The 13,756-nt window shown below is 35.8% G+C and overlaps 1 protein-coding gene across 1 annotated transcript in view; it reads right to left on the minus strand.

Moving 5' to 3' along the window:
* Window positions 1–13,756, minus strand: part of LOC129216333 (kinesin-like protein KIF26B) — a 211,537-nt gene that overhangs the window by 21,969 nt on the left and 175,812 nt on the right. The window contains exons 9-10 of the mRNA XM_054850544.1: window positions 11,168–11,330; window positions 3,265–6,637 (exon numbers count right to left, since the gene is read on the minus strand). Coding sequence (XP_054706519.1) covers window positions 3,265–6,637; window positions 11,168–11,330 — 3,536 coding nt within the window. The remainder of the gene's footprint in view (window positions 1–3,264; window positions 6,638–11,167; window positions 11,331–13,756) is intronic.

Consider the following 13,756-nt stretch of genomic DNA (forward strand, 5'->3'; position numbering starts at 1 on the left):
AACAAAGTTGTTTCCGATTACCAAATTTTGGGTTAATAGTTTAAAATTGCTTTTTAAAATATTTAAATGAACAGCATGATTCATTATTTAATCGAAAAATTCCAAATTTCCAAGTCCTGATGCTGTAATGCACCTTCACACTAAAACACTTTCACCGTCCTGATTAACTGATCCAACTAAGTTCTTCAGATTAAATTCCTCATTTTTTCTTTTATTTACAATTATACAACAATTTAACCCAAAATGTTAAATTTATTTTCATCTATAAGTAAGACGTTGTTCCAAAACGTTTTGAGCTTATTTATCATTGATTTTGCGACGGAAAGCGTAAGCTTACTGTTATTCGCACGAACAAGAAAATTTCTGCAGGAAGAGGTCCCATTTAATCCAGTTAATCAGACAACTTGGCGAAAAATTTTAGGTGAAAATTAAACGTAAAATGTTTCATTCAATTCTGCAGAAATTTTTTCAGCACTCAAATGTGTATTTTTCATAATTTTTTTAACTGTAAACCTCCGATCACGCATTGTTAACTTTGCCAGCTGACCTTTTCTTACCGTGTTTTCGACCCTATTCTTGTCTTTAAAGCATTTTATCAAGCACTTCACAATAGAACGGTATAAATTACCTAATTTAGAGACATTTCAAACCAATTTACCGCTACTGTGAGTAAACAATTCAAATTTCGAATGGTGTTTGTGGTGTTTTTCAAATACCAGTCATTTTAAAGTAATAAGCACAATATTAAGGAATAAATAAACAAAAAATTAAAGCCAAATGACTTTTAAGGGTCAACACAATGCAAAAATAATAAAAAAATGACATATGAAAGTTTTAATCATGAATTTATTCGAAAAAATTTCGAGTGTACGACGACTTTTGTGGCGTATTATTTCTCCGTCACTTCATTTTTCGACAAATTTAAAAAATAAAATCTGGCAATATTTTGAAAAAAACTACTGAGTTTTATTCAGAATGGCATAAGAATGGTGTGAAAAAAAATTGGACTTCATATTCAAATTCAGTTTTGCGTTATTTTGGTTTTACTACAAAATTTCAAGGTGTACGAACACTTTTGGGAGCCACTGTATATTTTTCGTTATGTTTATACGTAATCAAAAAAATTACCGAGTTTCAGCCTTATATATATAAGACAATTTTACAACTTTTTGCAACATATTGCTAAATTTTTTATTAATTATTGCAACGATAACTTTTTGGTAGACTCGCGTTTTCTTCTTTAAAGTAAACTAATGTAATATTTAAAAAAAATCTGACTTTATATAAATAATGTATTAAAAACTGTCGCTATCTCCCCTACTATTATGTCGTGCAGAGAGATCATTAGCAGCTTTTTTAAATGAACGAAGTCGTTCAGATGAACGAGCTAAATGAACGGATCAAAAGAATGAACGATCCTCTGATGAACGGATCATTAAAAAGAACGACATTGCCCATCTCTAGTTTGCATGTAAAGCAATTAAATTTTTATATGAAAAAAAGGTTTAACAGTTACTTCAAAGTTTGAATCATACTTCTTTGCCGTTTACACTGTCTCTCTCTCGATACACTCTTCAATTAGTCAGTAGTTGATTTCTCAACTATTGTGTGATTTAAGAATGATAGTGCGAAGAAACAGTAAAAATTATTTATTTTTAAATTAAAAGCTTTAAAAGGACTTAACTATTTTAGTAACTAAAAAAAAACATTTTATCTTAAACTATCAGTTAACTACAAGCTAGCCAATAGTATCCAGTTACTGTAGTTTCATGCTTATTGGCAATCGTCGGTCTGGAATAGCCATAAACGAGCTGGCGGCAGATGTCCTTCGGTTCAAATTCAGATTGCCATCATACTGGTAGCTAAAATTAGTTTAGCGCATTAGCGAGAGTCCACAGACCTGTTCCGGATCTTCTCCTAAATTTCTCGGGGTGCTAACTTTTAGCCTATCATCAGTTAAATGCATTTTCTTTTAAAATTCAAAATAATAATGAATAAAAAATTATGAAACTTCCAAGAAAGAATATCAAATGTAATACCCGTGAATTGATTCGTTTAGAACTAGCAACTTAGAGAAACTTCCGATTTCTTTGTTTTAACTTGAACTGGGCTGCATATGTGTTGCTGAGTCTTAAGAAAAAACACATCGTATTCTACAACAAGCGTTTGGCAGTTTTGTTCTACTCGGTGATTCTTAATTGTTTTTGCAAATTAAGTGTGGGGGTGGGGTGATAGTATTTATTCAGATAACAAATAGTTGCACAGGAACATTAAAGTCGCATTCCACGCTATAAACCGAAAGGGGAAATTACGTGAATTCCAACCTGAACTTACAGGGAAACCGAATGAACGATACCAAAAGTTGTTAATTTATTATTTAGCTCGCAGAAAGTGTCAAAATACCGATCACACGAGTTGTTGCACAGGTGATACCGGTGAAGAACGACTGGTCATCTTCTGGAATAATCCTGGTGTCTTGATAATATACTAAGAACAACTAATGCTGCTTTATCCCTTCTGAGTTTTCTCATTTGACTACAGATTTTCTGAATTCGCATCTTTAATAGCTGGATGGCGTTCCGTCGGCGATTTCTTCCTTTTTTGTGTGATTTTGGCCTTTTTTGTATTTTATCTCCTCCGTTACCGTACAGCTCCATCTTTTGACGCAAAGTAAAACTTTAAAGTATAGAGGCTAGGCGCATAAGTACGTATACGCAGCCCTCTTTCAATGAGCTGAATGGCTCGTCGGATAGAAGATAGGAGATAGAACTAATACTACTTCTTCTCAGTGGAAATTTGCATGCGGCAAATTCTCGACAGTTTTAGGAAACATGCTGCGTGGCAGAGGTGATTTCTTGTATTGATTCATATCGCAGGATTTCTACTTTCCTCTTTTCTGCCTCTCAGAATGGAATGCGACCCTATGTGCCTATGTAATTATTAGCGTTTGAATAGATACTGTCACCCCTCTTAATTTGTAAAAAAACATTTTGGAAGCACGTTGCATACTTAAGCTGCAAGCGTCGATTAAAACAAATTTTGCCTGAACGAAAATTCCTTTAATTTATGACGTAGCTTAAAGCTGACATTTTAAAATCAGTTACTTATCAACTTTCTCCGCCTTTGCCCACTTCTTTTTAGGACGTGGCTTTTGGAATGTTTGGTACTGATTGCATACTGAATAAAGCTCTGAGTCTTTAAAGCTTCGAGATTGAACGATACTAAATAAAAGAACGAGTAATCTGTACAGTGTTAAGTTCTTACCTTGAGATTTTCTTCTCCCTTTGCGACCTCTTTCTCCTTTTCCCATATTATCTTCATTGCCTGATTCTTGGCTAGAAGATAAAGGTGTTCCTTCACTGTCTCTGAGCATGCTTTCATAACCGCTGCTAGTTCCTGAGAACTGTTGTGTTTTTGTCCCTTTCAAAAGTAGTTCCTTCGCTTCTCTAGGTTCTATGCTGTTTACACTGCTCTCGCTACCATGCCCACTGCTCGTCCTTTGGTGGTGGTGATGATGGTGATGGCTCACATGCACTTGTGGTATCTTATGATAGGGTGACGCGAGGGCTCCCGATACACTCGCGTGGCGGGCGACATTATAATGTTCACTGTCAGTGAAATCTGTAAAGACAGTATCCCCACTATCGACGCAAGTACTTGGAGAACTCGTGCTTCTACAGATACTTTTGCTTCGTTGTGATTTTCTACTTTCCTGTGACGATTGTTTTTGCTTTGAATGACTGGACACAGTTTTATTTTTTGAAGATATTTGTTTCTCTTTTTGCTTTACCGTCGAACAGCACATTGTTGTCACTCCAGACGTACTACTGCTAGTTGGACTTGATCTGGCTGGTAGCTTACAAGCACTGTTGCTAATTGTCCTTGAGGTTTTGCCATTTATCCCTGAAACATTTCCATTATTTATGAGACACTTGTTGGATGGGCCTCGACCGTTGCTGTTAGTGTGTGCAACAGTACGATGGCCCATTTTCGAAGCAGAAGAAGATGATGAATCCTTACTCCATAACGAAGATGATGACGATTGCGTTATTGAGTGTTGAGAATGCACTGTTTGAATATCGCCGATTTTTGCTTTATTTCTATGCATTCTGGATTTAGAGGAACTACTTGGTGAATGGCCAACTGTTAATTGACTGACGTCTACATTTTTGTTAAGATTTCTTGAACTAGTTTTTGAGTCACTGCGCTTCACCGAGTCTGTTACCTCAGCTGTATAGTTTTTAGATTCTTTTTTCTCTGATACCTTTCTTTCAAGATCTGAGGAAATTTCAATACTAGCTTTTTGATTTGATATTGTATTTTCGGATGAACTGAATTTAGCAGATTCCATTTGCAAGTTACTGTTTGATGATTGTTTATGTATGTGCGATGTTGAGCTCGTTTGCTTTATTGACCCTGTAAGTTTTACATCGCTTTCTTCAAATCCAAATTCTTCTGATAAATTTTTCTGAAGGTTACCTGAGAACTGTTTGCAATTGCTACGGGAATGTGGAAGAGTTCCTGCTCTTTGAGTTTCCGTTCGGTTTAACAAATATGAATTTTCTTGTTCATAAGATAAAGGAGGCACGACTTGAGTTGGTTTTAAAACCGAGTATTGCTCTAAAAATGGTGGGACCTTTTGTATTTTCTTATAGAAAGCCTCTAGTTTTAAACCATTCATCGGCTTTATATTTAGTTTATAATCATATTTATCGGCATCAAGATCTGCTGGCTCGCTCTGAGTGCTATTTACTTCTGCAGCAGACAAGTCTTCCATACTTGAATCTCGACTCCCGCACAGCATTTCCGACATCGTATATCGTGAACCAGCTGATGGAAGTCGACTTATAGGACAAGTCTTAAATATAGATTCTACCTGGGTTTGATTTCTGTGCCTTGTGAGGGGTTGTATAAGCTCACGTAATTTAGCAATTCGTTCAAGTTTTTCATTTATTTCACTATTAGCCGCAGAATTTATATCTTCTGTCGTTCGCCTTTGCTTTTGCTGTTCTTTAATTCTTTGGAACATATTACCGTACAGAAGGCGCCAAGTAATAGCTCCTTTTCCTCTAGCACTTTCACGACACATATCTGGAACACTAATACTATCGAGATCTACGCTGACAGAACGAGAATCAGTAAATGAAGAAGGAAGATTTAAATCTTCTTCACTTAGTATCCTTAAAGGATGTTCCTTACTGTCACAGCTACTTTGATCGACTTCCGGTAAGGGATTTTCTGACGATCTGCGCCTATTCTGCAACCAGTATTCTGCAATTATGTCTTCCTCTGTTACCTGGAGACACGAGTCGACCATTGGTACTGGTTCATCTGGTTCAGTGACTTCAATTGTTTCAATATAATCATTGCTGTAATTCTGTTTATTTGTTGCGAACGAGGTTTGGAGGCCTTGGCAGTGAAGTTCATTCTGCCTAATTTGAAAAATATGAAAATCGGAATCATATCCACTTGCCTCTGCATTTTCTTCGTTGTCTGTTTCATCGACGTCGGCTGAATTGCTAGCGCTATCAGCTTCATCATCGATTTCTTCAGACTCTTGCAGAAATGTAGGACAGTCGGTTGAAGGAGGATCATGTTTCAAATCTTCATTTTTCGTAGAGCTTCCAAAATTAGTTTGCTTTTTATCTTTAGCTGAAAGTTTTTCCTCTTTGCTCTCTGTGACGTTACATTGCTCTGCTGTTAGAACTTCACTTGAGGAATTGCCTCTTTCGTTACTTCCTTTTGGATAATCTATCCAAATTTCATTATTTTTCTTTTTTCCTGTACCATGCACTTGCTTTGAATGTTCTTCTATCCACCGCTGTATCATATCTTGTTTGTGATGATCCATGAAACCATATATGTTTGGTGGGCCATCGACCCATTGTTCTTTCTGTAACTGATGTAAAGTTTTAGAATCAAATTTAGGCTTAGTGAATCTTGGACCATCAATCCAAGTCTCATCACTCTGTTTCTTTAGCGTTTTTGACGATTTGTCTTTACTTGCTGAAGGCTCAGCATCTGTTCCTTGATCTTGCTTTGCTTGTGATGTCCTGTGTTTAGTCTTTTTCTGAGTATGCATTGGACTGTTTTGAGCAGATTTATTTACATGACCAGTATTGTCTGTGCCCAATGTTTGAGTACTCGCAGGCTGATGTCGCTGCATCAACGGTGAACCTTTGGATCCCAACTGCATTTTATCTGATTTGCTAGTTTTGGCTGGACTTGATTGATGTGTTCCTGCATCTGTTGCTGAGATATGGGAATGGATGGATGATTTTTCTTCAGTCCTGCGTTGGTCGTCATTACAAGACTGCGTTTTGCTGATAGAATTATGTCTTTTTCTTTCTAACGACGGCGTAGTGTCCACACCGTGCGAAGTTTTATTTTGTGACTGGGACTGTTTTGTCTTAGGAACTATAGGCAAAGATGCTGGTGGTCCTTCATTGTCTGTGAAATCCCTCTCGTTGTGTGTAAGATGTCCCACATAAATTACTGTATCACATGACTGTTCACTACTGGATGTATAATCGGGATCACTGCTCCCGGATTTTACATTGTCCTCTGCATGCATGCGGACGTAGGGACGGACACAAACTCCTTTCTCATCGGTACCATCTGCAGACACATTCGGATACTGTAAAAGAAACAAAAAATACTTAAATAAAGTGGTTTGATGTTTTTTAATTACTGCTGGTAAATAAATTTCCATGCAATAACATTTCATCGAAGCTGTTTTGTTCCAGCGATACGTTCAAACTTCCCAAATGATTTCCCATAATTCCACAAAAATGAATGGGCTAAGGGAGGGGGTCCTCAACCTTTTTTTTTTCTTGTGAGGGTCACTATGTAAGATTTTGGAGGCAAACAATTCACTAATGTTTCAGATCAGATGGTTTAGCTAGCGCTTGCCCGCCTCCCCCACATGTTTGCTTTTGAATAAGAACTCAGAGGTGGGTTTTGAGATTTTAAGAACTTCGTTTTATTTAAACATAACTAAAAGGAAATATTCTGTTAAATTCCTTTTACAATAAAGTTCAAGGGATCGCAACTTTTGCTCGTTGTAACGGGAATTTCATTGTAATGGAATTCAAGCAAAAGAGCAATCAAAACGGGACTAAACATTTGTTTCGTTGAAATCGATATTTCAGTGTATTGGGGTTCGCTGTAGTGAGATTTTGCTATATTATCCAATTCAAAAAACATTTTTCTCATTTTGTAAGCTTCCTGCGGGAGGACAATGCCGTATGTTGGAGACCTCTGAGCTAAAGCAATGGCGTTCTTAACAGGGGTCTCAGCCGGAGAAATAATTTGTGGTGTCATCCCCGTCCTGAACCACATTTACCCTAACTGACCCCAATATTTATATTATTGTGTATTACACAGATATTGCAGTTTTTATGTATGTCTAATTCTCCTGTTCGTTAATTGTAGCAAATATTGTGACACCAAATTGTACTGGATCTTTGCGTTACATTTAATTGCACTTAATGAGAATGACGTTACATTTTATTGCACTTTAAATAGATATACGAATTGCTATTTATTCACTCTCGCTGCCAAAATAATTCAGATCAATATTTTGTTTTCGTAATCGGAATAGGTCTAAAACAGCTAATTAGTTATTTTTAGACCTATAGCTATCCTCTAGGTCCCTAGTAAGTTCCTCTAGCTTTGTTGTTCTTTTACGGCGGCAATAAAGATAGAACGGCAGTTTAGGCTTCCTTCTTCATATACAGAAACCGTATCATGCGACAGTAATGGATTTTGATGGGTACTCCAGCTCAAAAACATAAGCAAAAATACTTGGAAAAGTTCATTTATTTATTTCGCAATTCAAAAACTTCTGTTTTCACGAAACATGATTCATTGCTTTTTCTGACTACATTAAGTGTCCTCCTAAACTTTGCCAACGACCCTAATTGTCACCCATTTCTATTTCTCGGTCATTTACTAATCACATAAGTGGAAGTTTTCATAGTTCTTGTATTCGATGCTGGTTTTACTACTAGTATTTTTGTTCATTGGAACGTTCACAAAAATGATATAACCTGGTTTGTGAGCATGGCAGGTTCCAGAAGGTTGCTCGGTTACCATTAAATTTCTGCGTGTTTCGGAAACGATTCCCTTCCGAAATGGGCAAATTCCCCTCTGAAAAATCAGCAACTTAAACAAAATATATTACTGGGAACTTGACTTTAAAATATGATTTTCAGTACAAAAGTGTCATCCCCCTATCTGTGGTCATTACTATTTCCCTAAAGCCGGATCTGCGGCTGCATTAACATTTATTACCTTCGATATCATAACGAATCGTAGGTTCCTAGGTTTACCACTAATGGAAATGATAACGTATTCCCTCACTCCGATTAGGAAGATGGCAGCTTTCCCCTGAATAAATTACGCCACGCAGTCATTTCCTTGAAGCCGCGGCGTTAATTAAATAGAGTCAAATATTGCTTTCTGATGATCTATGGGCGATGAGCGGCGCAGATAAACGAACTATATTTTATGCATGGTATGAAGATACACCGTTTGTTTTAATCAGCGACACAACGTCGTGGTAGGAACAGATTCGGACGCGATGTCTTGATACATCATCATTACGATCAATAGAATTGAAGGGAGAACTCGTGCCATTAAATCGGGAGTAAATATGGAAGATGGATGGATCTGGGGGTGACCCGGGATGAAAATGAATGCGCCACTTTCAAGAAGGAAAGAAGATAGGTTGGACAAGTTATGGAATTTGTAAGTTCGGAAGGCAACGGTTAAGAGGTTCTTCCGACATCGAGTATTCTTCTTTGGAAGGAGCATATTTCAAACCGCGAAGAGTGGTAAAAAGCAACGCCTTCTTTGAGAAGCTTTTAAATTTTTAAATAGCTGATATTAAATTTATAGTAAAATGGGAACATAAAATAAAGGAATACAGGAAAGCAGGATCTAATTCGAATAAAAATAATTCTCAGAAAATAGTTGGAGATATGGAAGCAAAAAACATAGCTCTCTGCCCTCACACCACCAAAAATCTCCTTGCCTTTATAAAATCTAAAAGGCAAAAATTTCAAAGACGGGTGATCGCTTACTCGAATAATCTATTGCGTTTGTTTTGGTCTTGAGCCAGTCCGAAAATTCTTCTATTTTCTCCACAAGAAGGAATGGAACTCTCTCTTAAGATCAAACGTCTTGCTATCAGAGCCATGTGATACATTATTCAGAAGCTGATAAGGTTTTTTGTTGCCTCCTGAGAATGTCAACTTTTTAACGAAATTTCATGACTTCTGATAAATAGCGGGTGTCATAGGATGTTGTTATTATGTTCCTTGTAATTTCGCTTACTTTTAACCAAAAAGTACAAATGATGGAAAACCTTCTCGCAAGACCATGGTTTTATTAATGATTATCATCGGAGCAACTTTATTATCATCTTCTTTATCTTTACTAATAATAAAGCTGAAAGTCTCTCTGTCTGGATATCTGTCCGGATCTCTGTGACGCGCATAGCGCCTAGACCGTTCGGCCGATTTTCATGAAATTTGGCATAGAATTAGTTTTAGCATGGGGGTGTGCTCCTCGAAGCGATATTTCGAAAATTCGATTTTGTTCTTTTTCTACTCCAATTTGAAGAACATTTTCCTGAGCAAAATTATCACAAGATGGACGAGTAAATTACCAAGTTATCATAACGTTGAACCGTAACATGGGCTAGCCAATTGGCAAGAAATTCATCATACATTATTTCTAAATATACAGGCGAACCAAAAGACCTTTTAATTTTTTTACTACGGGCAAAGCCGTGCGGGTGCCACTAGTTGCAGAATAAAATGGAAGAGGTGACTTTGGACGCAATTGTAAAGAAAAGTAAAACTTACAATCAGATCTACCAAATAAAAAGTGAAATTTATCAGTTATAGCCATGGCTTTTCAAATCGGAGTGATTGTATTTTGTATAGATATTACACATCAACAAAATCCAATTTTTTTTTGATGCGAAGGTTCTATGAAAGTTGCGTACACGTTTAGCGCAGTTCGTAAATGTTATTTTTCTCTTATAGCTGTATTGTCTTTCATTAAGAAACGGGGCTCTGTTGCGCCGAAACACTAATTAAGTAATTTTTATTGTAACTAAAAGCTTAACTACGCTATTTTTTTAACGTGCAAAGAGTTTTAATTATTACATAAGCTATAATATTTTTAAAAATACCCACATATTTAAATTATTTAAAATTTTCTATATTATTAATTTCACGCGGTTAAGAAAATATTTAATTTTTAAGGCAGGAGGGGGGGGGGGGAGGAGGACGATGGTGGCTATGTCAAGTTGCTATCGTGGAAAATTTTTAAGTAAAATGTTTATCGGATGCAGGAGGTGACTATCGCACAGACCCTGGGTCTTAGTCTTTAAATTTAAAAGTGCTCTAAAATTGCTACCACTAAAATTAACAAAAAGTTTTAGTTTTTAAATTTATTTTTAAATACCCCCCCCCTAAAAAGTATTGTTAAACGTTTATTCAAGTAGTGAGTACTTCAACATTTCAACTAAAAACGTAAGTAAATAAATAAAAAAATATTGTGAATCAATCAAAAGCCGAAGTGACTAACTCGGTTAAGGGAACCTATAGACATCGGTTAGTTGAACCTGAACGCAGTTTAAGGTTCAAGCCCTAGACCAAAGCTCATTTTAGCCTGGCACTGATCGGAAGGGGTAAAGAGAATGTTGAATACGAATTTTTAACGTTAAGAAACAATTATTTAAACTTAAAAGAAGAAAAAAAAATAAATAAAAAATAACTTAATAAGTTCGTAAATAAATAAGTTAATAAACAAAACAAAAGTAAACAAAATAAATATAATGATCTCTGATATGTTGAAGCCTGACCTTGATAATGTTTGAGCTAATGGTGATTGACTCTGAGTTGAGTTGCGTTACTTCCTTAGTAATTTTGCAAAGGAATTCCAACTCAAATCCGCGTCGATAACGCTTCCGTTTTTCACCAAACTCCTCGAAAAGAAGTTAACATTGGCAAGGTCAAGCTTCAACTTATCAGAATCATACTATAAATAAACGAAAAAAAAATATGATTAATTGTGTAAGAGTTAGACATCGCCCAGTTCGTCAAACATCAAGAACGAGCAGAAATCAGAAATGTCGTGAAAAGATCCTTACTTTTATTTTCTTTCTCCGCATTCTGTGGACCCGTGAAGCGAGCTGGATGGTTCCCAATATCTCGGAGTAGTGGCTGGCCTGGGATGAGATATGAGCTATCATGGCCACTCGACATGTCAGACTGCTCATTGCTTCTTTTAGCAACTGCGTCAGCTTACTTTCTCTGTCAAAACACACATTTGGAAGCGTTTAGTCCCACGTTTCAAGTTCATACTTTGTAAACATGTTCCGGTAATTTATTTAACAACACATTTAATAAAAAGCAGTTGGAAAATTTTAAGCATAATCTTTCTTCTGCATGAAAAAGATGCGCATAGAAGATTGTGCGAGCATTAAGGGATAGCGCATCTTGATTTGTGACATACATCCTAGGGTGGAGCGCAAAACACGAAGCTCAAAGTTGGGTGCTTAATAATTGTGTACACTGTAGAGATGTGTCGTTCATGAACGAACGGGGCCAAAGGAACGAATTCTTACAATGAACGGATCCGTTCGTTCACTTAAAAAATGAACGACCGTTCTTTTGAACGGGGAACAATTTGGAACATTGTATTGATGCACTTGTGATAAAATCGCAGTTTTTAAAAAAAGCAATTACATTTATCTTTAAATTTTTAACTCCAACATTCAATTTTCCAGATATTTTTAATAATGATTATTACTGTCTAATTTTTCCCCATTTAAAAAAAATGTTCCTTTTTTTTCTCTGTTCTCATCAGTACTATGAAATAATTACGAAACTTTCTAATGTTTAAGGTGAATCTTTTTTTAAGTTAATTTATCCGGTACTCCGGCTACCAAGGCCGTAGCCAGGATATATTTTCGGAGAGGTACATGGTTGTTGGCAAAGGTGGTTCCAGACTTGTAATCAAGGGAAAAAATAGCGTTTAAAAATTATGTTTATTATGTTGTGTACAAAAATCTTATAAAATTGCAATTAAAAAAACAAAAAATCAAATAATTGTTTTTACTAATTAATTAGTTCATTAATATTTAATACTTAGTTTATATCACACCAGAATTATTCATTAGGGAGTAATCATACTTTTTTATGCGATCTACATCACTATCTAATGATTACCGGACTCAACATAATAAGACGGCTGCGTACACTTATACGGTCTATAATACATCATACAGTGTTTATTACATGTTTACAACTACAAATGCATGCGACGGGGGCTTTTAGAATAACTTTCGGGCAAATAAGTAAAAAAAGTCGCAATTGAAAAATAATCTAAAATGCCCACCGCAAAAAATAAATTAATGTTCTTAAAGTCTACAAATGCATTAATCTACATTAATTTGTTAAAATCTACCAAAATAAGCATTTAATCAAAAGTATGATCGGATTGAAAATAGTAGTTTTGAACACATGAATTTCTTACAGTCTCTTGTTGAAATGTATATCAAGGAATGTTTTTAAAATATTATTCGTAATAAGAGTCATTAACATTCCGTGATGGACCAAGATGTAAAAAAAATACGACTTTTTGAAATTTTTTTAAAAAATATTTATGTGGGTGTGTAGGGGTGAGGAGGAGAAGGGGTCTGAATCTGTCTGAAGGAAGATTTGTATAACAAGGTCAAGTGAAGCAGTAGTAATGGAAAGAGTTTTAATTAGATAGTCTTCGTTTCTTTATTTTTTGGAGAAAGGTTAAAATTTCGGGGGAGGAATTGTCCCGACGGGCTCCACCCTGTCTACGGCCCTCGGCTGAGCTACCGATACATTTGTTGTTACTTTTTTCGTTGTACATGGTCTATTGGTATCTCTACATCTCTACATAGTATAAAATGAAGTCTCCAAAAAGCGTCTGTGTGTTTGAACTCGCAAAACTGGAGAACTACTCGGCCGATTTCGCTGAATTTTTCACAATTTGTTCCTTTAAGTCCTGAAAAGGTTTGCAGACAGATTCGAAAGAAAATCGATAGATAGTTCTTTTTTTATTCCGATTTAGGCCCAATTTTCACAAAAATTCCCGAATATGGGGTGAAAAATTACTTGCACATATTCATATTATGTATCAATGGAAAGAGTAGAGCTTCCCGCGTTCTACGCAATTTGTTTCAATGCTCTAACTTACTTACGGCGGGGGTTATTTGTTTTCTTAGCCCAAATTTGTTTAGGCTTAGCCGACATTTCGGTACTACTTTCTTCATTGAATCTATCAATAAAAAGTAAAGGAATTGTACCACAGTTTTCTTTTTGACACCATTATAAAAAGCGACATTTTTTACTCCAGATCTATCTCGACCTACGGTCGAAAACTAAGCTTCTATCTCGAAAGGAAAAAAAGTTACAAGCCTTTTTAAATTAATTTCAAAAAATCTCATTTGCATTCAAATTGTTAACCATTTTCTTTCGCATTTTAATTCCTTAAAATCATCTTATTTTGTGTTGTTCCCATGGTTACGCTTTTTAAATCCATCTTTCTCGATTTAATTTCTTTAAAATATTTTAATATCTGTCGTCATTGTTTGAGAGGGAAACTTTGCATGATGTTTTTTATTTATTTATTTAAGCCTGATTGTTGAATATACGTCACTTGATACAATTTTTATTTTCAAGGTAGACCGGGCAAAGCAGCT

The sequence above is a fragment of the Uloborus diversus genome, chromosome 2, assembly GCF_026930045.1.
Source record: "Uloborus diversus isolate 005 chromosome 2, Udiv.v.3.1, whole genome shotgun sequence".
Classification (NCBI taxonomy): Eukaryota; Metazoa; Arthropoda; class Arachnida; order Araneae; family Uloboridae; genus Uloborus; species Uloborus diversus.